The 25,370-nt window shown below is 42.8% G+C and overlaps 1 protein-coding gene across 1 annotated transcript in view; it reads right to left on the bottom strand.

Moving 5' to 3' along the window:
* ROCK2 (Rho associated coiled-coil containing protein kinase 2) overlaps window positions 1-25,370 on the bottom strand; it is a gene marked incomplete in the record, with an annotated part of 2,656,097 nt that overhangs the window by 1,958,288 nt on the left and 672,439 nt on the right. The window contains 1 exon segment of the mRNA XM_044082273.1: window positions 20,337-20,496. Coding sequence (XP_043938208.1) covers window positions 20,337-20,496 — 160 coding nt within the window.

Here is a 25,370-nt window from a genome sequence, read left to right as displayed (position 1 = left end):
TAATCTCCACTATACATTCCTTAAATTCTTCTCTTTTCAACAGATAGGTGGGAAAGTGCCAATGCCTCATTTTTATTTCTTTACCCTGTGTTTTTATTTCAGCTATTACTGGCGCATGATCTGAAACAGTTATTTTGGGTGGGTATCAAGACCTTCAACTAAATGCACGTTCCTGTGAAATGTAAATTCTGTCTAGCCTAGCCCAGTTTTTATATCTTGGGGAATAACATGTAAATTCACTCTGAACTCCTATTACTGAATTCACATCTTCCGTGCCAAATATTTAAATTTCTTCAAAAATCTACCTTCCTTTGTTATATTTTCCATTCCGGGCCCCCCAGATGCATCTTTACTGCTGTAAATCAAATTTCAATCCCCAACTATTAGTAGTATTCCTTGCTGGAAATTGATTTCTCCCAGAATTTTCTTAAACTCTATTACAGCAATTTTAGGTGTGATATAAATAACATGCCAGTGTAATCCTCCTCCCTTGCCAGTAACTCCTTATCACTACAAATATACCATTATCTTTTTATCTTCTTCTATAACTACTGGAGCTCCACTTGCAATTAATATAATCACTCTTTTCCTTTGTCCCAAGTATTCCTCTGAGTAACCATCCTGGAAACCTTCATCAAATTCACATGTTCAGTTCTTTTTAAGTGCGTCTCATGTAACACAGCTATTTGGACTCAAAGTTTTTTATTATAATTCACTACTCTTTCTTATTTGTATTTATCTGTGAGGCCATTTACTTTTAAAGACATTAAAGAAACCATCATTATATTAAAATGTTATTACTCCCGCCTTTTATGTATAACACCTTTTTTGTTAAATGTCCAGTTACAGCTTTTGCGCTACATGCAAATCTAAAGGTATTACTGCTCAATGCTAGGAGTCTAAACAAAAAACTCCACTCCCTAGAAGCTCTCTTTACCCTAAAGAATGCTGACTATGTGTGGTCACTGAGACATGGTTTAAAGTTGCGGAGAGCACACCAACAGTGCTAGGTTATAATGCCTTCCACACATTTAGGCCAGCTACTTCACAGGCAGGAACAAAAGGTGGAGGTGTCTCTATTCAAATCAAAGATAAATATACTTCAAGGTTGGTCAAACAAGACAATGCACTTGAGCTGCTCCATGTTCAAATCACCACAGGCAAAATCCAATACCACTTCCTTGCAAGCTATAGGTCTCCCTCTATGACCAGGAAACCCATACCATGTATTTAAACTTAATAGAAACACTAACCATCCACCCCAATACCATATTCTTGGGTGAATTTAATTACCCCACTATTAACTGGGAATCCTATATGACACCAAACGTACATGCACAGAGGTTCCTGGATTTTGTAAACACAAACTCCCTGGATCAAACAGTCAATACACCAACTAGGGGTACAACCATACTGGATCTTATCCTAAATAATATGAAACAGTGCTGCATACCCCCTACTGTAACACCTTCATAAGGTCAGGCCACAAAATGGTCTCCTTTGAAGTGCAAATAAAACCTGGACCCCCAGCTAAAACTGGAATATTCAGGAACTATTCTAAGACTAACCTCCTGCAATTAAGTGAGAACCTGACAAATTTTTAAGCCCCCATAAACCCTGAGAACACTAATGCCTATGCGGAACTGTTCACAAAAACCGTGTACAAGCATGCTAACAGCTGCACAGAGGCAGCTGTACCCACCAGGAAGAAGTACAGAACTAACTCAAATAACAAGCCACCCTGGTGGAATCACAAAATCAATAGGTTGTATAACAGGAGGAAGAAAATCATGGCAAAAATTAGGAGGTGCAGCACCCATCAGGATAAAACACTCTCATCAAACTAAAGAAAACTCAGAGGGCAAATGAAGTCTACCAAAGCCAAATCTGAGGTAAGTTTGGCCTTCCAGGCCAAGGACAACCACAAAGCATTCTTTAGCTATGTCCGCAACCTCAAAGGCAATACACAATTGTGTGCAGAGCTGATTGTAAACGGAGCCACATATACTGAGCCAGAAGACATAGCAAACCTCCTGGCTAATGCATTCATCTCCAATTTTACCCCTCTCCCCCCCTCAACCTTTCCTCATGAAATATCATCAAATATAACTCCCCCTACTATCACTAGGGAACAGGTCCTCAATGCTCGCTCTAAGACTAAAAACAGTGCATCAATGGAACCAGACAATATCCCAGGATGCCTTCCAAATAGCATGAAGCATGACCTATCAGGAATTACTATTTAACTGTAGCCTCCAGACAGGCTTCATGCCCTATGAATGGAGAAAGACAACAGTCATCCATGTGCACAAAGGTGGGACATCTACTGACCCTGGAAACTACACACCTACAAGTCTTACTAGTCTTGTATGTAAAGCCATGGAAAGAATTATCATGGATATGATCAACAGATATATAGTAAACCTCCAGATACTGGACCCAACCCAGTTTGGTTTCAAGGCCGACTTCTTTGAGAAGGTCACCAAGCAATGGATAAGGGCAACATTGTTCACACTGCCTACCTTGACCTTACCAAGGCATTTGACATAATACCCCACTCAAGCATTGTTAAACTCAAGAGGTTAGGTACAAACCCTACATCACCCAATGGATAGCCAACTGGCTCACAGACAGGACCCAGGAAGTCAGAATTGGGGAGTCTGCCTCTTCAAAGAGGCCAGTCACAAGTGCAGTCCCTCAGGGATCAGTCCTTGGACCACTCCTTTTTGGCATTTACTTCCCAGAAGTCAAGGCCAATGTCAGTGGTCTCTGGCTGACTACATTTTCAGATGACTGCAAATTAGGAGCGGTCACTGAATCTCACACTGACACAAATGTTCTCCAGGAAGGGTTGACACAGACAAAACTGCTGTCAGAGCCATGGACTAAAACTAAATGCCAAGAAATGCATAATAGTATCCTTTGGGAAGCCATCCAACCCTGGCAACTATCATATTGACAACACACCCCTTAGAGTTCATCCTGTAGTCAGGGACTTAGGGACACACACACATATAATCTAGCCTTCGACCATCATGTGTCTAAAGTGGTGAGGAAATCATTCTATATTGCACAACTTATAAGCAAAGGTATGGTACCGAAGTCCATGGAAGTTACTGCTTCACTGCATCCGGCATTCATCAGACCTATCACGGAGTACAATGCCTCCTTTGGTATGTACCTAACCAGGCATATCCAACAACTGGAATGTCCACAGAAGGTCCTCACTAAAAGAATACCGGGTGCAAGTAAAATGCCTTATGCAGTCCGCCTCAAGGCCCTATCTCTGTATTCTGTCTCCTACAAGCTTTTGAGGGGAGATCTATGCCTGGCATACAGAGCATTGTCAGACCCACTCTGCTGGACCTCCTGCATATCCACAAAACAAACAGCACCAGAATTACCCATTCTTAAGACTTAAACCTTGCCTGTGATATAAGGAGGTCCTGCCGGAGAGACAGGTATGTATCCCAGAGGCTGCTGTGTCTATGGAACAGCCTCCCCATCCACGTAAAGCAGAGTTCCTCCCTAACCCAATTCAAGCGCAACTTCGACAATTGGATGGGAAACCCGAAATTCATCCCTGGTTTGGCACCTATGTCTCTAATGGACACAGGTAACCTGTAAATGGTTCATCTCCCAAAACCCCTGCTTACACTTATCAAGGGTATCAGAACTTATCAGAGATAGGAGATGCATGGCTAAGCTTGGAAAGGCCCTTGTGGTTGTTAGCCTAGTAAATGCCTATAAACCTCCGCATACACCATTTGGTAGGTTGAACTTTTATACCGTTGTTAAGCTTGGAAAGGCCCTTGTTGGTCGTTAGCCTAGTAAATGCCTATAAACCTCCGCATACACCATTTGGTAGGTTGAACTTTTACACCGTTGTTTCCTGTCATATACATTTGAGCCTATGTCACATCTTATAAAACTTTTTGTTTTATTGAAAGTCCTCAAACAAACACAAAAAAACCCACATCAAATACCTCCCTAAAACCTATTCACTTAATACTGAATGAAGTTTTACCCTCCTAATAAGAACAAAAGTCCCAAATTGACAGCCACACTTACAGACTTGAGTTAACCTAAAAGAAAGGCCAGCCATGCTAAGACGCATGGTGCAGCCTGTGCTTCTATTAAGTGCTGATTGGTTCTGTCTTACCTATATAGCTATCCCAGTTTTTAATTTCACCAAATCTTTTGGGTTTCTAATACCATGATGGGAATGGACCCCATTCTCAAGTCAAAGTATGATTAAAGTTCATGAAATTAGTATTGTAAAAGTTTTCTTCACAGCACCTGCAACATGCCCAGTAATGACTCCTTCTGCAGTTCATATGGAGTTACATGTATTGGTAGCATACCTAAACATGACTGTAGACTTTTTTTATAAGATCGTTGCTCTTACTGCTATTGGAACTATCTGGGTATCCTTCTTCCACATTGTTCTCATTTCTGCCTGCCGATCCTGATAATTTATGACTGTCTCTCTCTCTACACAGGACACTGTAGTCACTGGGTGTGGCCATTTCAATGATCAATGCTGCTTTTGTCTTCTTTTCTTGGAATACTATATCTGGTTTTCTAGCATCTATCTTTTGAATTGTTGGTAATGGATGATTTCATGTGATGCATTTTCTATGATGCTTTATGGTTCATCTTTCCAATACTTTTCAGCCACTTCAAAACCATAAAGTTTGCACAATCCCCAGTGCAACCGTCTAGCCACATTATTGTGCCTTTCAGTATACACTCCTGCTATTAGTATGTCACAACCAGCAATGAGGTGTGCAACCATTTCCAGTTCAGTCTTACAAAACCTACATTTCTCTGTTTCAAAAATGCCTAGGTTTTGTTGTTTACATTTTTGCACTTCTTCAGATGCTTCTTTTTCCAAACAGATCAAAGTTTCTTGATCTATATACCGTTTTTTCAAAAATCTGGTGTATTAATGAATGCAAATTTTTAACTGAAGCTTCTGACAGTTTTTCCTGTGAAAGTATTGTTCTTTTCTCTAATTTAACTCAATCTCTCTGTATATCTACTGTCTGGTAATTCTGGGCATTTTGCATAATAGTATGTATGTATGTCTCTTTTGGCTTTTCCCGGTTAGGGGTCGCCACAGCAGAACTCCGGTCCGCTAATGATTGGCAGTTGATTTTTACATGCAGAGTTGCCAGCCCTGACGCACAACCTTCAATGAAGGTACGCCCATTCACGCATGTCTCCATGCAGAAGACGCTCTAGCTGAGAATTGAACCGGACAGCGTCTTACTGTGAGGCGACAACGCTACCGCAGCACCACCACTGTGGATGCTTTTTGCATAATAGTAACAATACATAATTTATTTCTTACCCTCAATAGTCCACTCTATCGTCTTTATGGTTCTTCTTTGGCCTATCAATTTTTGTGGACTGCTACTTCTTTCTAAAATGGGGGGGGGGCATTCTCCCCTTGGGCCTGTTCCAATTGTAGGAACGTTTCTGGACTTTGAAGACTCTACACTGTAATTTTTTTCTCCCAGCTGGGAAAACACCTGAATGTTTTCAGAGAAAGTACAGTTGTGTACACTTACCATAAATATAGATGTTTGAGTGTATTCACTGTTGCAGTCATCACATTTGGATTACTCCTGCCAGGGTAGCCCTCAGTCGACCCGAATACCAGAGGCTTAGTATTTCTTCGTCGGTTGCTGTCACTTCAGGACTGACGTCAGGTCGTCAGAAGTATTAAGTAAGGCAGCCAATGTCATTACATCAGCTTTTCTTGCCCTGTCAGGAGCCCCCAAGTGGGAGCCTGGATATGGTGGAAGAACCCCACCAGTAGAAATTAAATACCAAAAAGTTCCTTGTTATAATAGAGAGAGAGAAAGGGGGATGGAGGGAGGGAAACCAGGACTGCAACAGTGAATACACTCGAACATCTACATTTATGGTACGTGTACACAACTGTACTATGTTCTTCATGTTTCACTGTTGTAGGCATCACATTTGGATTGATTCCCAAAGCTGAGGAAAAGGGTGGAAGCAGCCAAGACGACTGGGGGCTGGCTAGGATGCCCTGCAAGACTGCGGTGGCAAAGCCTGCCCTGGATTTGGAGAAGATAGGCAGGTGGTAATGCCTGGTGAAGATATGAACAGATGTCTATGTTGCAGCCTCCAGGACGTTCCTGGTGGGGACTCTGCTGAGGAAAGCGGTAGAGGTGGAGGTTGCTCTGGTAGAGTGAGTTCTGACACCCTTAGGGGGAGGTTTCCCGTGTCGCTTGTAGCAGGAATGGATGCAATGTGCTACACATTTGGAAATGGTTTGTTTGGATATGGCTTTGCCCTCTGCTCCTGCAGCAAAGCTGACTAACAATTGATCACTCTTTCTGAATGATTTAGTCCTGACTAGACAGAATCTGAGCTGTCTGTGCACATCTAGAAAGTACAGTATTCTTTCCTCCTTGTTTTGTGGTTTAGGGAAAAAGGTGGGCAAATGAATGGATTCGTTGAGAGATGCACTGGACACCACTTTTGGCATGAAGGATGGGTTAGCCCTGAGTGAGACCCTGTCAGCATGGAAAATTAAGGGCTCTACAGCCATTAGTGCTTGTAGCTCGGACTCTTCTTGTTGAAGTGATGGCCAGAAGCAAGGCTGTCTTCCATGAGAGAAACTTCAATTCTGCGGAAGCTGCTGGTTCAAAGGGGGGCAGGGTGAGTTTCTAAAGTTTATGTCCCAAGCTGGGGTAGGTGCTCTTCTGGGTGGCCTCAAGTTGCTAGCCCCTCTGAGGAACTGTTTGATGAGAGAGTGTGAGAAAAGAGGTTGCTCAGTGCTGAAATGGGCAGAGATAGGAGAGGCATTAAGTTTAATGGAGGAAATGGATAGACCACTGTGTAGTAGGTTAGCTAGGTAATCCAGGATGATAGGTGGGGAGGGATGTGCCGTATCAGCTCCCTTAGCCTAGATCCAAGTGCAGAACCTTATCCATTTGTCAGCATAAGACTTACTAGTGCTAGTGTGTCTGGCCTCACATATAACATCTAGAGCCGGTTTACTGAGACTGGCAGCTTGTACAGTGGTCAGGGAATAAGCCAGGCTGCCAAACTGAGGGTCTGCAATTGGGGATGCATGAATTCTCCTTCCCTCTGGGTCAGGAGTGCTGGGATCTGAGGAAGATGCCATGGTGGCAGAGGGGACAGGCTGCGTAGCAGTGGGTACACCAGTGCTGGCGTGGCCAGTCTGAGGCAATCAGGATTGCCCTTGGTTTTTCCTCCCTTATTTTGAGCAGTACCCTGGTAACGAGAGGTAGTGGGGGAAATGCATAGACCGAGAGGTTGACCCACTGGAAAGATACAGCATCCACTTTCCAGGCCCTGCAGTGAGGCTCCCTGGTGCAGAACTTGCTGAGCTGATGGAGTGGGAAGCAAAGAGGTCTACTTTCAGGGTGCCCCATTTCTGAGTTACAAGGGTGAAGGTTCTTTAGTTTAGCTGCCACTTGTGTGAGTCCAGAAGATTTCTGCTTAAGTTGTCTGCCAGAGAGTTTAGAGAGCCTGGCAGGAATTGTGCTAACAGGTGTAGTTGCATGGCTGAGGCTGTGTGCCACATGGTCATGTCGAGCCTGCATAAAGGATAGGAGGGAGTCTCTCCCTACTTGCTGACATACATCACTGTGGTGTTGTCTGTTTTGATTATTAGAGCCCCTGAGGAGAGAAGGTGTCTGAAAGCTGTCAATGCATGCTGGACAGCTAGCGCCTCTTTTTGGTTGATGTGCAGATGTATTTGATGTGGGCTCCACTGGTCCTGTATGCACCTGCCGTTCAGGTGTGCACCCCAGGCATAGTCTGATGAGTCTGTGGTGAGGTTCTGGGCTGTGTGGGGTGGTGAGAAGGGTAGTCCCTTGTTGTGGTAGCATGCTGCTGCCCACCAAAGAAAGATTTTTCCTTAGACAAAGTATCATTTGGTATAAGAGTTTCCAGGTCTTGAGAGTGTTGACATCAAAGGCTTTTTAGGTACCACTGACGTTTCCTCATATGCAGTCTGGCATATGGAATGAGTAGAATGAAAGATACCATGAACTCCAGAGCTTGCAGGATTCTGGTGGCTAGTCGAGAGAAATAGGTGTTGGCATTCCTTACACCAGAAAAACAAACTTACCCATCTGGGATGCTGTGTCCAGGCTTGCTCCCAGGAATATAATTTTTTGAGTGGGTACTAGTTTCGATTTCTTTTCAATGATAGTGTACCCTAGGGAGGTCAGTAGGTCTTTTACAAAGACCAGGTGCTTGAGCAGCTTTTCATGATTGTCTGCCTGAATTAGACAGTCGTCTAAGTATGGATACATTTGAATATTTCTTTGCCTGTAAAAAGCAATGGCGGGAGCCAGGCGTTTTGTGAAAACTCTGGGAGCAGTAGATAAGCCAAAGGGCAGCACAGAGAATTGAAAGTGCAGAGATCCTGCCCTGAAACGTAGATATTTCCTGCATGATTCCCTGATTGGGATGTGTAGGTAGGCCATTTTTAGGTCTAGAGTGGCTAGCCAGTCATCCTTGGAGAGCATAGGTAGTAGTTGCTGAAGGGTGAGCATTTTGAATTTTGGTATCACCAGGAAAGTGCTTAGAATGGATAAATTGAGGATGGGGTGTTGTCAGGTGCTCTCTTTTCTGGGTACCAGGAAGAGCCTGGAGTAGAAACCTTGGCCTATCTTTTCTGCAGGAATGTGTTCTATTGCCCTCATGGAGAGCAGGGAAAGGATTTGCTTTATTTATGGCCTCTGCCCACTGGTTTGTAGGTAGATCTGGGAACCCTTTTGGGGTTGGTAGAATGTGGAAAGAAAATTTGTATCCCTGGGGCACTATGTTGAGGACCCAGTGGTCATTGGTAATGGTGACCCAGGTGCTTGTGTGGAAGGAGAGCTTTCCTCCCAGGGGCAAGTGCAGGTGGCAAGAGGGAAGGGGTGGAAGTGGAGAGTCATTGTGAGTTCTTACCATGAGGGGGTGACTCTGCACTCCCTGGTTTAGAAGTGAAGGCAATCCATTACTTTGATCTCTGCAATCTCTGTGGCTGTTGTCTGGGGGGTCTGCTTCCCCGGGGTCTGGGCTGAACTGACCTGAGGGGGCAGGAAAGGACCTGTGTTTGGAGAGGCAATGCCTACTGAACCTGGGTGTCTGGACCTGCAGGAAATCCTTAACTGTCTGCATAGACTTAGCTTTTTCTTCCATCTTTTTTAAGGCCTCCTCTGCCTTGGTGCCAAATAAGTTGTCTTTGTGCAAGGGTGCATCCAATAGTTTAGATTTGACATGGTCTGGCAAGGGCTGTTCCTTAAGCCAAGCATGCCTTCTAAGGACAGAACTGGTGACTGCTGCCCTGCAAGATGCTTCTAGGGCATCAAAACCACAGTGTAAGGTGTGCTTAGTTACTTGACTTGCAGAATGCAGCAAGTCTTGCAACTCTATTATCTGCACAAGCAGGAAAAGTTGATATTTTTTGTTTGAGGAGTTCCATGGTATGCTGCTGGAATTTTAGCATATGGAACTGACAATTTAGTGCTCTAATTGCAAAAGCAGAAGAGATGTATACTTTCTTACCCGGTCTGTCTAATGCTCGAGAATCTCTATCTGAGGGAGTGAGATTCTTAGCAGAAGTTGCTTTAATTCCTTTAGGCCCTTGGGAGATAACCTCAGAGTCAGCAGTAGGATTTTTGAAAAGAAATTTGTGAGAGTCAGGGACTCTAATACCAGTCAGGTTTCCTGGGAGTGGGAGGGAAGGGTGTCAGGAGTCAAACTAGAGTCCATGAAAACATCATCCACAACATCCAGAACAGGAGGAATGGCCAGAGGGTCTGTGGTGTGGAAGATCTAAAAATTCCCTGAGTCTCTTTTTAGGCTGAGGGTAGTCCTGACATTACCACTGGAAATGCTCCCTTAAAGTCTGAAGGGTTTCCCTAAAGGAAAAATCTTCAGGTTGAGAGACTGAAGGAATGGATTCCTCTGCATTAGAATCCTCATAAGCAGAGAAGGGTTGCATGTCTTCATATTCAGAGGCATCAGAGTCATCGGACTCCTGTTCAGATAAGACTACTGGGGATAAATCTTTTTCTTTTGGAAGGGATAGCTTGACTTCCCCTGATCAACATTATATAAGGTCTTCTGCCAATTTAAGCATTTGAGACTGAGGCAAGGAAGCAAGTGCCAGAGATGGGGTCGTTGGTTTCTTGGGTGTGTTTCGTACCCTGGTCCTTAGAAACTTGGTTGTTTTCAAAAGAACAGAAGATGCAAAAAAAGTCGTCGGTTTGTGTCGAAAATCGGTAGTGTGAATTACTTCCTCAAAAGCCGGTGCCTGCTCAGCGGTTCTGGACCCATCCAAGGTAGAGACAACCGCAGGATCCTTAGTCGAAGAAGAGTTTTGCGGCATACCGGACTCCGAAAGGGTCTCAGTAGCGGCCTGCGAATCCACAGAAGCAGGTATCAGGGGCTGCAAAAGCACATCACTGAGGACTGGAGAACTGATAACTAGCTTAACGGAAGTATTGTCGGTAGGTTTGAACCTGTGCGGTCTGTGTCTGTCTTTATCCTTACGTTTTTTCGGAAGATCTGATGTCAGACGGCTTACCGAAGCCATATCAGAAATCAAGGACTGACAGCGAAAATATCTAGCTACAATAAGGGCCCAATGACGTACAATTCTGGCGTTGAACAAAGCACAAAAGCGAAAGTGAGGGACGTCGTGGTCTGGGCCTAAGCAAGTCACACAGTCAGAATGAACATCTCAGTGTGGTATTTGCTTTCAACAGGCGAGACAATTGTTAACTTTTTCTGTCATCGCTTAGAGCAAGAAAAAAGGATCCCCAACAGGGTACTTGGCTTTAGAAGATTCAATTTGGAAAACGAAACTCAGGTAGCGGCCAACCAGCACTCGTGCGAACTGCATCTGCTTCAGGCTCCTCAGCAAGAAAGGCTGATGTAATGGCATCAGCTGCCTTACTTTATACTACTGACGACCTGACGTCAGTCCTGAAGCAACAGCAGCCGACGCAGAAATACTAAGCCTCTGGTATTCGGGCCGACTGAAGGTTTCCCTGGCAGGGATAACCCAAATGTAATGACTGCAACAGTGAAACACGAAGAACATCATTTCCTACCCTGTTTCTCTCCTTTTTTTCCCTTCAGCCACTCTCCACCAGATTGTAGCCAGTTTCTCTATCATACTGTTTCCATGGAAACATGAAGACCAGCTGTAGAATTGTTACTGAGCATACACACATTTGCTGGAAAAAAAGCCTCATAAGATTCAATGTTTTCATTTACTTGCTCTCTCTTAAAACTTGTTAATATATCAAAGGTCTTTAATCCAGACATTCCCCCATGCAAGAATAAGAAAAAGCACATTAATTTTTGACATGCATTTTAACCAGGATTTTTTTGTTTTGTTTTTATACATTGCAGTGCCCACATTTCTTAAAACTGAAGGAGAAAGAAAAAAAATAGCAGCACCTGTTCACAATCCCCATTACACTCAAAAATAACTTCATAGGTTCATAGGTTCATAGGTTCATACTAGGCTATCTGCCCGAGGGCATTTACAAGCCTAGCCCATAGTTTTGTGGCTTACGCCACCCCTTTAGTATGGGGAACTATACCCATTATTTTGCTGTGCCTCTGTTGAGCAGTGACACTGAGGTAATCCCTGGGGTATATCTGCGATCTCCCATCCATTGGTCAAGATTTCTCTTGAACAAGGCCAGCGAGGTGCTCTGCCTCACATATACCGGGATTTTATTCCACAGCATAGGGAGTCTTTGGGTGATGAATCTATCCCTCCAGCACGTCCTATTAATAGCCGTGTCGAGGTTTAAGTCTCCGCCCTTGTGGCTCTGACGGATCTAGATTTTTGAGGTGAAGCATATTCATCAAATCTGGGTTTGACATGGCCTTGTATGTTAGGCAAAGGTCACCTCTGAGCAAGCGGTGGCGACTGAATAGAGCTGGAGTTCTTTCAGTCGGGCAGCATAGGACAGATGTTTGAGACCCTTTATCCTTTTGGTGAGGAACTTTGTGGCCTCTCCAGCTGCTGCAAGTGTCGGGTCAGATACATTCCGAATGGGGCATTGTACTCAATCATTGGTCTGATGAGTGATGAGTATAGGGAGACTATGATCTCCCTTGATCTAGATGAGAATCCCTTCATGATAAGGTGGGCAATGTAGAAGGTCTTCCTAACTACTTTAGCTACATGGGTGTCGAATGACAGACTACTATCAACCTGGGTCCCCAGGTCCCTGATAACTTCTTCTGTGCTCAGTGGATTGCCACCTATTTGGTAGCTAGGGGTAACCTTGTTTTTCCCGAAGGGTATGACTATGCATTTTTGGCATTTAACTTTAGGCCATGGCTCTGGCACCAGTTATCCGTTTCTGTGAGACCCTTCTGAAGGATATCTGTGTCAGATGTGTTTTCTACTATGGCCCAGTTTGCAGTCATCTGCAAACTTTGTCAGCCATAACCCTCCTGTGTTTGCTTGTACTTGGAAAAGTAGATGCCAAACAAGAGTGGGCCCAGGACTGAGCCCTGTGGTACACCACTTGCGACAGGCTTTGAGTCTGACATGGCGCCAGCAACTCTGACCCTGTGGGTTCTGTCACTCAGCCAGTTTGCAACCCATCTTGTGATGTATGGGTTAACATTTAAGCTGATGAGTTTTTCAATGATACCCGAGTGGGGTATTGTATCGAAGGCCTTCGCCAGATCGAGGTAGGCTGTATGGACTGCCTTTCCCTCATCAATGGCTTTGGTGACTGTTTTGAAAAAGTCAACCAAGTTTAGAAGGCATGATCTGCCTTTGACAAAGCCAAACTGGGATGGATCCAAAGTCTGCAAATTCCCTATGTCTTTATTTATGAGGTCCATTATGATCCTCTCCATGGCTTTGCAGATAAGGCTTGTCAAGCTAATGGGCGGTAATTTCCAGGGTCGGTGCTGGCACCCCCTTTGTGTCCTGGGACCACAGTTGCAGTGCCCCACTCCTGGAGTGCGTATCCAGAGGTAAGACTATGATTAAACAGCTGTCCTAGCTGTGGGTTTAATTCCTCGTTGAGTTCGTGGAGCACACAGCCGGGGACACCATCAGGTCCCATGGATGCTGTGTTTTTTGCTTTGGAGAGAGCAGTTGTCACTTGGGTGTTGGAGATGTTTGGGGGGCTGCAATCGCTTGGTATAGATATCTCTCCTTTTGGGAGGGAGGGGGGGAGAAGTTTGCACTGAACCTGTCAGCCAGTATGTTGGCAATGTCTGTAGGATCAGTAATCTTCACATCATTTTGAACTAGTTCTGAGCATATCTGGGAGTTTCCTCCCAGGTTTCTAACATAGCTAAAGAAGGCCTTATGATTGTCTTTTGAGTCTTTAGCTATTTTTCTCTCAAAATTTGCTTTGGATGATTTTATGAGAGCTCTTAGTTTTTTACTTATAGTGATCAAGGGTGTCTTACCTTTTAAGGATTTTGCTCTATCTTGCAGTAGCTTCCTCCTTTTGTTGTAGAGTTTGTTTATGGCTGGGGTCCACCAGAGTGGACGCTTGCCTTTGGTACAAAGAGTCTTTGTTTTGCTTGGGATTGCCTTATCCATGCAGTCCTGCAGGTGCTGGTAGAAGGCATTTGTAAGTGATTCAGCGGCTTGAGTACTGTTTTCCGGCTCGGGGCCTTAAAGGAGACCACACTAGTCTTTAGAAGTGTGATGTCGGCTTCGAGAAGTTCTTTACTGTGGTCTTTTTATTTCAGGTGGGGTGGGATGAGGACCTCCAGCGAGATTAGTTTGTGATCTGATCTCACCAGTGAGGGGTATACTTCGGTGTTGAACATTGTGCTCCCATGTTCGTGATGATGAGATCAAGTATATTTTCTCCTCTTGTGGGGATGGTGACTAGTTGTTCCATGGCATTTGAGTTTATGAATTCCAGGAACTTTTGGGCTAGGTGTTTGGGCTTGAGTAGTGTTCCCAGTCTATATTAGGGTAATTGAAGTCACCTAGTATGATGGTGTTTGGTGATACATTTATCCCCTCTAGTGTTTTCAGGAAGGCCATGTGAGGTTCCTGAGTTTGTGAGGGTGGCCTGTAACATGCTACAATTTGCAGAGCAGTCTTGCCTATGGTTAATTGCACCTGGATGGTCTCCGATGTATCGTGCGTTGCCACCAGTCTTGAGGTGTGGGTGTCTTTGATGAATATGGATACCCCCCCCTCCTTTCTTGGTATTGTCCGGATTTTGGGGCGGGCATGATAAGAGGTAAAACCTGATAGTGCTGGGGTGCTCTCAGGAGCCTTGAACCAGGTTTCTGTCACTGCACAGACATCGATGTTCTCCATACTGAGAAGGGCCTCGAGTCGTGCATTTTGAGATTTAGACTTCTGGCATTGAGCAGCATTACCCTTAGTTTTTCCTTTTTGTGTTCTAGGGTGGTAGGTTTAGAATTTGAGCCTTGCCTAAAAAGGCACTATGGGGTGGCAAGAGCCTTTGCCAATATCCGGAATCCCAGGGTGACAGGTGCAAGCCGTCCCTTGCAAAGCAGCGTGGCTTGTCCAGCATGTCATCCCAGGCAGACAGACATTGGATCCCCTTTGAATGACACCAGAGTTTAAGCCAATTGTTAAAGCTGATCATCTTATCTCTGTATTGTGGCATCATTCTTGGTGAAGGTAGGATACTGCTCAAGGTCAGGGTCATACCTGCCTGGGCTACATAATCAGAGAGCTCCTCAATGTCTCTTTTCATGTAGTCCAAGGAGGTACGTCTCAGGTCGTTTACACCAGCGTGGACAATGACTGAGTCGTATTTGTACCTGCTGTTGAGAGACCTGAGTGCTTGCGTTATGTGGCGGATTCTGTATATAGCATGTCAAGAAAACCACATGCCACAAAATTGTACTATTTAAGCAAAAAATCTTTACTTACAGTTAACTTTCTCCCTCTTCTTCCCCTCCCCAAATATTTCCGATTTTCTTTTTCTGTCATATTTCACAAATATAACTACTACATTGTAATCCCATAGAAAGTTACTGGTTTTATTACTGTTCATCTCCAAAATCATGCCTCTGCTTCATTTACAACATACTCTTGATTCTACTAGTCAACTCGCATGCTCCCTTCCTTCTCTCCATTATTTTTGTTGAAAATTTTGAAAAGGTTTTCACAGGTACAGTCCCTCTGTGGTCTTTATTATCAGAACAACAAGAAGCAGAATCTCCTGTTTCCACAGCGTACTTTTTGCCGACAAAGGTTTGTATTTCATCCTTAGTGTGTACTTCAAAAAATATTGTCCCTTCAGAAAGATTACATTGAAGACAGCTGGGAACAGCAGTGTGAATCTCACACCTGCATGTCGGTATTCTCTGAATAGTGGAATAAATTTGCTCCTTTTCTATTTGGTGTACAATGAGTAATCATTCTCCACAAACACTCTGCTGTCTTCCACTTTTAGTACTCTGTCCTTCTGCCACAAATTTTCTCAGAAATCAACTCCGTTTGCTGGTAGGATTGCATCTTTACTATTAAAGGGTCCAAGTTGCTTTCTTATAGCCAGGTTTGGAGCATATACACGATGTGCCTTTTCAACTAACAACTCCTGCTGCTTAATACCAGTTAAGTTGCTTATTTGTGCTTTCATAAAATTAATGCAGTCGTGCTCCTTCCAGTTTCTGTGGTATAGCTGAAAATCTCAGATTTTCCCTATGTGCTCTGTCCTCTAATTCTATTGTTTTTTGTAACATCTCTTCCTGAGCAGTCTCTTATTCAGCTAGCCTTTTATTTATTTCAACCTCTGATTTTTGCAGCTTTACCATCTCATCTGAATATATGTTTAAAGCCTCTTCCATTTTTCCCAGCCTTTTGTTGTGTTGATATACTCCATCCGTGTTTATTTATGCAGTTGTCTTTCATCTTTTTGTACGTTACTGGAAGTCATGTCTGAAGGTCGCATTGCTTTTTGCTGAACATCTGCAGAACTTTCCCCAATCAGTGTTTCTTCCTCACTTTTTGCAGCCGATTTTTTTTCCAGGTCTTCGGCATTTCTTTATTCCTGGCATCCAGGCAGTGGACTTAGCCAGTTACTGAAATTTACCCATAAACACAAGTCTAATGGCCTTCTCTGCTGAGTTTCTGTTTTCACTTTCTGTTTTCACACTGGGAGAGCTAGAAATAAGCCGTTACTTAATGTGCAGCCATCTTGGAAGTCCATTACTGTTAATTTTCTTGATGTAACAGCAGTTAATATGGATGTTAAAAATCAAAAGTTTAGTAGTAAAATACACCGTAAAAGCACATTTAGAAATAATTATGTGAATTTTTCTGGTTTTCATCCTTGGTATATGAAATTAAATATTTTTTGTGGACAAATTATTAGGGCCAGTTCCATCATCAGAGATGATGCTGACTTTTTAGATGAAGTTAACATTATAGACATGTTTACTGAAACCAGTTATCCCACACAGGGTCTAGAAAAGATCAAAGATTTTATTCATGCACAAAGATGTATTACATTTTCTCTCATTTTATTAAAAGGACTTAAGAATTCTGAGTCTATTGCCCTTGTCATCACAATGAACAAAACATGCTAGAGGGATAGGTTCCTGACCCAGAGACTCTCCAGACTCTGGAATAGACTGCCCATACACGTCAAGCAGAGTGCCTCTTTGGCCCTCTTCAAAAGGAACCTTGATGATTTGATGGGAGACAGGAAATTCACCCCAGGGATTACGTCAGTCACCCTGCTAGATAGGGGTCCAGGGAAGTAAATACCGTGGGAGGAAATAGCCAAGGAATTGTTATGGCTAGGCTTATATAGGCCCTAGGGCCGATAGCCTAATACCAACCTATGAACCTATTGTTTTAAAGACTGCAGACAGAATTTTAGCTTTTCTAGTTATCTGATAACTGATAGTAAAGAGATCATAACACTGTTAACATTAATTAAAGAACTATAGAAGGGAATAAAGAGCTTTGTAAAGTTCTTGGTGGTAAGCCACAGTTTGTATATAAAAAGTAGTAATATCAAAAAACGTTAAGAAAGGGATTTTAGTAGGAAAATTATTCAACGTAAGCTAGGTACTTTCAAATGTTTTGAATGTAAATAATGTAGGTACAGTGGATATAAAAAGTGTACATGCCCCTGTTAAAATCCCAGTTTTTTGTGATAAAAAATGAGACCACAATAAATCATTTCAAACCTTTCCCCACATTTAATGCAACCTACAACCTGTACAATTCAATTGAAAAACAAACAAATCTGTTAGGGGAAAAAATATAAAAAATAAAAAGCATACAATCGTTGTTGCATAAGTGTGCACTTTGTTGAAGCATCTTTTGATTTAATTACAGCATTCATTCTTCTTGAGTACACACCTGCCATCAATTAGAGAGACTGTGATTAACCCCAAATAAAGTTCAGCTGTCCTAGAAGGATTTTCCTGACATTTACTCAGTTGCCTGCTACAGCAAATGCCATGGCTCCCAGACAGCTTACAAAACATCAAAGGGATCGCACTGTTGAAAGGCATCGGTCAGGAGAAGTGTACAAAAAAGTTTCCACAGAATTGGATATACCATGGAACACACTGTAGACAGTCATCAAAAAGTGGAGAAAATATGGGACACCAGTGACAATGCAAAAAACTGGACAGCCCTAAAAAAACTGATGAAAAGACAAGATGAAAACTGGTCAGGGAGGCTGCCAAGAGACCTACAGCAACACTGAAGGAGCTGGAGGAATTTCTGGCAAGTACTAGTTGTGTACTACATGCAACAACAATCGCCTGTATTCTCCATATGACTGGACTATTCTTACACAGAAAAACATCCAGGCCCAACTAAAATTTGTAATCCAATACATCAAGTCTTCCAAAAGCATGTGGGAAAATGTGTTATGGTCTGATGAGACTAAGGTTGAACTTGGCCACAATTCCAAAAGGTACATCTGGTGCAAAAACAACACTTTGCATCACCAAAAGAACACCATCCCCACGGTGAAGCATGGTGGTAGCAGTATCATGCTTTGGGGTTGCTTTTCTTTAGTTGGAACTGGGGCTTTAGTCAAGGTGGAGGGGCATTATGAACAGTTCCAAATACCAGTCACTTCTGGCCCAAAACTTTCAGGCGTCTGCTAGAAAGTTGAAAATGAAGAGGAATTTCACCTTTCAACATGACAATGACCCCAAGCACACATCCAAAATCAACAAAAGAATGGCTTCACCAGAAGAAAATTGAAGTATTGGAATGGCCCAACCAAAGCCCAGACCTGAATCCAATAGAAAATCTGTGGGGTGACCTAAAGAAGGCTGTGCACAAGAAATGCCCTCGCAATCAGACAGATTTGGAGCGCTTTTGCAAGGAAGAGTAGGCAAATATTGCAAAGTCAAGATGTGCCATGCTGACAGACTCCTAACCAAGAGCACTGAATGCTGTAATTAAATCAAAAGGTGCTTCAACAAAGTATTACTTTAAGGGTGTGCACACTTATCCAACCAGCTTATTGTACTACTTTTTTTTTATTATATTTTTCCCCCAAACAGATTTGTTTTTCAATTATACAGGTTATAGGTCACATTAAAGGTGGGAAAAGTTTTGAAATGATTTATTGTGGTCTCTTTTTTTTAAATCACAAAAACATGGTATTTTAACAGGGGTGTGCACACTTTTTCTATCCACTGTATATTAGTGGGTTGAATTTTACCGCTTTTCTACATTTGGGTGTAACATTTAGGAGTAACAGTAGATATACTTGTAAAACTGAAAATACTACACACTTAGCAGTTTGTAGTTCTTGCTGACATTATGTTGGCAAAACTACAAGACAGCTTAGGTTTCGTATTAGGGTACACACTATGGATGACTTCTGGATTTCAAAACAAATCATTTTACAGTTTTAGAACAAATTAATTTTGTAGGATTTATAAATGGTTGCAATAATGTATTAGAGGCCAGACAGCTGTATTGCAAATGTTTTTCACAGCCGATCAGTTTCCTGGCCTCAATTAAAGTATAAACATCAAATCTCTTCTTAGGCTTAGAACATAATAGTAAGTTTAAGAATAGTTCATGATTTTTTGATTTGTTTTACTTAATAAACATTTATAAAATAGGAATATGTTTTTAAAGGATGTTAAGATACGTGTTTTAGTGACCACATGTTTTAAATTAAGCAAGATGATTGGTTGTTCAACTTTAAAGTTTGGTGCCAAAACATATCTATAAAGGAAAATGGACTAATCTCAAATGTTTTCGATGAAGTTCCAGTAATAAAAAATAAGGAACGAAAGCGCTAACAATTTATGGTAGTTTGGCTGGTTTCTTGAATACTAATTCTATATGCTGGTGAGTTCGGGGTGTCTGTGAGTTTTTTTGGACTTATTAGCGTTTTTTCCTTGCTAGGTGGCTTGTTTCAAATATTCTTTATTAGTTTTTATATGTGGTCAGTTGTAGGGACACTACATATGCCCCCAAATGACCAGTCTATTATGCAAAGACTATTAAGAATGTTCTGCAAATTACCATTCAAAACTTATCCTAGTACACTATGGCTCTTTGGCGCACAGGGATAGAACCCTGACTATGACCCAGATGGCCAAAGTTTAATTAGCAGCTTGTAAGTTAGAGCAGCTGAGGGGCCAGGAAAACCACTGCTTTTTCCATGCACTCCTCCTCAGGGAAAGGATTTGATGGCTTTATAGCTCTTGACTACACTGCTCCAACAGATGGCATAAGCTGGACTTCCTCAGCCAGGCCACGGCTATAGGAGGACCATTATTATTCAAACTAGGTTCTCAGCAGGTTATGCAGGGTGTGTGTGGGAGCATGTATGCTTTTTTCTTGGAGAATACTGACAGTCCTCACATGTTACATGGGTAATTAAGTCAGCACCATGTTGTGTATTTAGGAAAATAAAGGAAAAATACCCTCATGGTTGCTTCATGGGCAGCTGCGCCATAACCTGTCTTACTTAACAGTGAGCTGAATGGGATGTGGTGATTCTTGCATTCATGGAAAACAGACAGACACCAGAACTCTTGTTTCAGTGGGAAACTTATGGAAGGCCATAGCTGCAGATTGATGGTTAGCAGACTGGGATGGGGGATATATATATATATCTGTGTGTGTATACAAATACATACAATATATATACAAATTTATATACACATATATAATATATATACACACACACATATACACACACACACAAACATGCATACACACACAAGCACACTATACATAGTAATATAAAATGTCAGTACAGGCGGCTACTACATTATAAACAAAGAATGTAAGATTTCACTACCATCAATTTCAGTAATCAAACATATGCAAAAGCACATACCTGTCATCTCTGTAGTAAGTAAATCCTATGAATGGCAGCTGGTTTCCCACAAAGGCTTTAGGAACAGGAAATGTTTCCACCTCTCCCTTGTCATCCTCTATTTCATCAAAATTACTGCTGTCTATGTCACTGGACAGTTCAGGCACAACAGGGGCAGCAGCTGAAGCAAAAAGTCAGACAAGCTATTTCACATACAAGTAATCAACACTAGATCCTCAACATATAAGTTACTTAAAAACATGTTTATAAAAGATAAGTACTTAACGTATCAGCTGATCAATTAGGAGGACATCCACAGTGAGTTAACAGTTGATTCTTTCTCTCAGGATAGCCACAACTCAGTTATTTTTGCACTTCTGCTCCAGCCTCCTGGAGGTGCATGCCACAGCATCACAAGCCTGGACTCTGCATCAGTAAGTCCATTCCATGGATGGCCCATGTTTCCTTGATGTGCAGTTCCTCAAAACTCACTTCTTCAAGCTTGCTAACATGAAAACCGTAAATGCTTGAGACCAGTGCATGCTGGTTTGGGGTGTGTCTCCTTTCTTCAACACTGTGTGATAATGGAGCTGGTACATATAAATTTGGGAAATGTAAGGGGGTGCAGGGGAGTTTGTATTCTCCTTGAGGACTGAGCCAACATAGGAGGCTGGGAGTTAGCATAATGGTTAAGGTGTTTACCTCACAGACAAAAGGTGCAGGATTTGACTCTCACTAATGGAAATTGGTTAGGCTTAAAATGGTCCACAAGGACAGCTAGCTTAGTACTTGCCTATGAATTTATGAACCTACAGACAGGGGACCAGTTGTCATAATGGTTAAGGTCTTCACCTCCCACATAAGGTACAAGATTCAATCCTGACCTCCAGCCAAAGCCAGTTTAGAATTTGCATGTAGCCTCTGTGTCTCTGTGGGGCTCTTCCCTCAACAGAAAAAAATGCTAAGTGTTTCCATCTCATACTCTCCAGAAGAATAGAGCTGGGGCAGTAGAACAGACTCTACATGGTGCCCTGTAGGGGGAAGAGTTGTATAAACAAACCACTTTGGGCATCTACTGTGGTTTGAGATATCCTCATGGCAGGAGGACATGGATCACAGACTGCGTACAGTGACAGTGCTAGCCACTCAACAATGTAAAATATGGCTCTAAACGACTCAGTCATGTTCACTAATGCCACCAAATAAGCATGGGTATTTGCAAGTGACGTGTGTTGAGGGTCCAGCCTACTCTGACCTAAGCCAGGGGAAACATGCTAACAGTAGGAGGGGTGTATGTCCCCCTACTAGCCACTGTGTGCCTACCATAAAGCCCAACAGCCCTGCTACTGGCCAGCTGGTGTCCAGTTGTCCCAGTTTGGGTTTCCTGGGATAGCTGTGTTGAGTGAAAGCTGGTCATAAAACCTATCAACCTGTAAAACATGAACTAAGAATTGCTACACTCTGTATAGGTTCACTGACAGGATGCTGCCTGAAAGTCGATGTCATGATGGTAAGGAGGAGGACGGACTATGTATCCAAGAGACAAGACAGAAGGGCAGTGCAACAAATTCACTTGGCTTGGCATCCAGAAGTCTACTACTCAGGAGAACAGGCTGGAAATGGTGTGGGAATTATGGTGAAGGAGCGACTTCAGAAGGCAGTTAGGGAAGTCATCAGAATTAGTGACAGACTCACAACATTCAGACTCCAGCCTAATAAGAGGGCAGAATTCATAACCTCAGCCTATGCCCCCACATCAGGGCTTTGACAGTGAGGAAAAGAATGCCTTCACACAGCAGTTTTAGATAAAGCAGGACAACATGAATTGGTGTTAAAAACAGGTGACTTGAATGTACATATCAGGACAGACAGAACAGGACATGAAGACTGCCTGGGTCCACATGGATGAGGCAACAGGAATAGAGGAGGAGAAGCCATTTTAGACTTCCATCTGGCAAATGGCTTGACAGTATTCAACACGTGGTTCAGAAAGACAGACAGTAACAAGACCACATACAATAGTGATCAACATGCAACTTAGGCGGACTTCATTCTAGTCAAGAAATGACACCAAGGTAGAATCATCCCTAGCAAATCAGTCAGCCCACAGCATAAACCACTGGTTTATAGGAGGTTACTAAGCTAAAAGTCCCAGGGCTCTTAAAAGCCTAGCTAAATTCAACCTATGCCCCCAAGGGTGAATGGTTCAAGCAGACACTAAAATCAGCACCTACTGTCCCTGTCCAAGAAGGAGACAGGTGGAACCCCCAGGGTGAATTTCCTGTTACCCATCCAATCATCTAAATTATGCTTAAACAGGGCCAATGATGGGGCTTTGTTTAACATGAATAGAAAGCTTGTTCCAAAAGTGAGGCAACCTCTGCAAGACAAATCTCTCTCTCCAGAAAGTTCTGTTTACATCACATACTACGTTAAGGTCCTTTGAGCGGGTGACCCATATGCCAGTTGACTTGCAAATGTGCAGCATTTGCATTAAAGTTGGACAAGAGATTACTCTATGCAAGGCACAGGTTGCCTCTCAGCAGTCTGTATGACACAGAGTAAAGTGATAATGATTTCTGTCTGTCAGCATAAGGCAGATCTTGAAGACCCTGAATTTTCTTTGTAAGGAACCATTGTGGTCTTTCCAATTGCTGCAGGTGTTTGGAAAGTAACACACCAAAGGGAATGATGTACTCTATATTACTGGCCTGATGAGGGAAGAATACAGGGAGGTTACAACCTCTTTTGTCTGGGAGCAATATAAAATGCCCTTCTTACCACTGTGAAGACATGGTGATCAAAAGTTAAGGTTCCTGTCAACCTGTCTGCCCAGATCTCTCACCACTGACTGTGTGCTTAGGGTATTGCTATTGAAGTGGCAGTTTGCAGTAAAATCACCCACGCCGAAAGGGATGATGATGCATTTTTTTGCATCAAGTTTGGTGTCATTAGTCTGTTTAAGATCTTCTTGCAGGATGTTGACATCACTATGGGGTTTCTATGATTGCTCCCAGTTTGCAGTCATCAGCAAACTATCAGCCACAGTCCTTTTGCTTTAGCCTGTACTTCGGAGTAGATTCTGAACAGTAGGGGTCCCAGAACCGATCCCTTTGGAACACCACTGTTTATGGGTCTGCTAGAGGAGGTGGAGTCCCCTATTTTAACTGCATGAGTTCTATCAGTGAGCCAGTTTGCAACCCACCTGACAATATATGGGTTGACACCCAGCTGGGTGAGTTCATCAATGAAGCCTGAGTGGGGGATTATTTCAAAGGCCTTTGCTAACTCTAGGAAGGCCATATGCACAGATTTGCCCTTGTCCAGCGCTTTGGTGACTGCCTCAAAGAAGTCAACCAAGTTGAACAGGCATGGCCTCCACTTGACAAAGCCAAACTGGGTAGGGTCCATCGTTTGGGGATTTTCTATATCTGGTTAATAAAATCCATGAGGAATCATTCCATGGCCTTGAAGATGATGCTGGTTAGGCTAATGGGTCTATAGTTCCCAGGGTATGTGGATGTATCCCCTTTGTGCAAAGAGATTAGACAGTAGCTGTTTTTCTTTCTGCTGGGATGAAGCCAGTGCTTAGGCTGTGATTAAAAAATGTGCATAATGGTGATGCTAATTCCTGCTTTAACCCATGTAGAACACAGCCCGGGATGTTGTCTGGTCCCATAGGGGTTGTGTTTTTGGCCTTGGAAAGGGCATTTAAGACCTACTCCTCAGAGATACTAGGTGGGGACAGGTGTTATGAATGCTTTGGTGCATATGTGGTGGGGACAGGAGTGAATCTTTCACTGAACCTGTCAGTCAGCAGGTTTGCTATATCCACAGATTCTATATATGTAGCACCATTAACTTTGAGTTCAGCACAAATCTGGGCCTTACCTTTGAGGTTATGAATGTAACTAAAGAATGCCTTGTGGTTATCCTTAATTAGGGAAGCTAATTTGGATGTGTAGTTAGCTTTAGAGGACTTCACTAGGAGTCTTGTTTGCTTGTTTAAGTTGAAGAGAAAGTGTTTCCAGTTTTGAGACCGTTCCTTCCTACTCTTACACAGCAATTTCTTTCATCTATTGTATAGTCTATTAATGGCAGTTGTCCACCAGGCAAGTTTGTTTTTCCTTGAAGATATTGCTTTGGTTCTATCAGGTACGACAGAGTCAATACAACTGTACAGGTGCTTGAATAAAGCACTGGTGTATAACTCAGCATAAGTGTCTGTTCCATCAGTGGGGGGAGGGGTTATGAAGCTATTAATGACATCTGGCCTTGGAGAAGTTTTTAGTCTAGTTGTTGCTAAGGGGGACTATTGTATTCTAGTTACTTCTAGCGAGCCTGATTTATGGTCAGATATCACTAGGGAGGTCCAGGATGTTTGAGCCCCTTGTGGGTGTGTCAACCAGCTGTTTCAGAGTATTGGAGTTAAAGTCCAAGAACCTTTGGGCAATGAGTTAGAACATGTATAATTTACCCAGTCTATGGAGAGATCATTAAAGTCACCCAAAATCAGGGTTTTTGGTTGTATCTTGATTGACTCAAGCAGATCCAAGTAGGCTAAGTGGATGTCCTGATTCATGGAGCGGGTCCTATAGCTGGCAATGACCTGAAAAGAGGTCTTACCTACACAGTCAATTGCACCTGAAGTAATTCAAGGGAATTGTGCCTTTGAACCAATCCAGAGGCATATTTATCTTTAATGACTATTGATACACCACCTCCTTTACTTCTCACGCCTTCAGTTTGTGGTATGAACAAGTGAAAGGAAATGTAACCTGGTATAGCTGGGGTGCTCTCCACAGCCTTAAGCCAGGTCTCAGGTGACTGCACAAATGTCAGTATCTTCCACAATCAGCTGCAAACAGTGGTCAAAGAAAGCTCTAAGGTCAAGAGAGACCAGGCTAAAGACTTGAAAGTTGACTGGAGAAAAAGCACGACAGTTCAAGAAATTACTCAGGGCTCTAGCAGCTCAAAAAGAGGAGGAAATAAAAGGAGTTGAAGAATGGTAGTGCCTCAAAACAGCATGTGTAAGGACTACATAACAGATAAGTC

Source organism: Protopterus annectens, chromosome 1.part1, assembly GCF_019279795.1.
Source record: "Protopterus annectens isolate FY-2018-M chromosome 1.part1, PAN1.0, whole genome shotgun sequence".
Lineage (NCBI taxonomy): Eukaryota > Metazoa > Chordata > Ceratodontiformes > Protopteridae > Protopterus > Protopterus annectens.
Note: the sequence above shows the minus strand (reverse complement) of the source record. Positions and strands in the feature narration are given on the sequence as shown.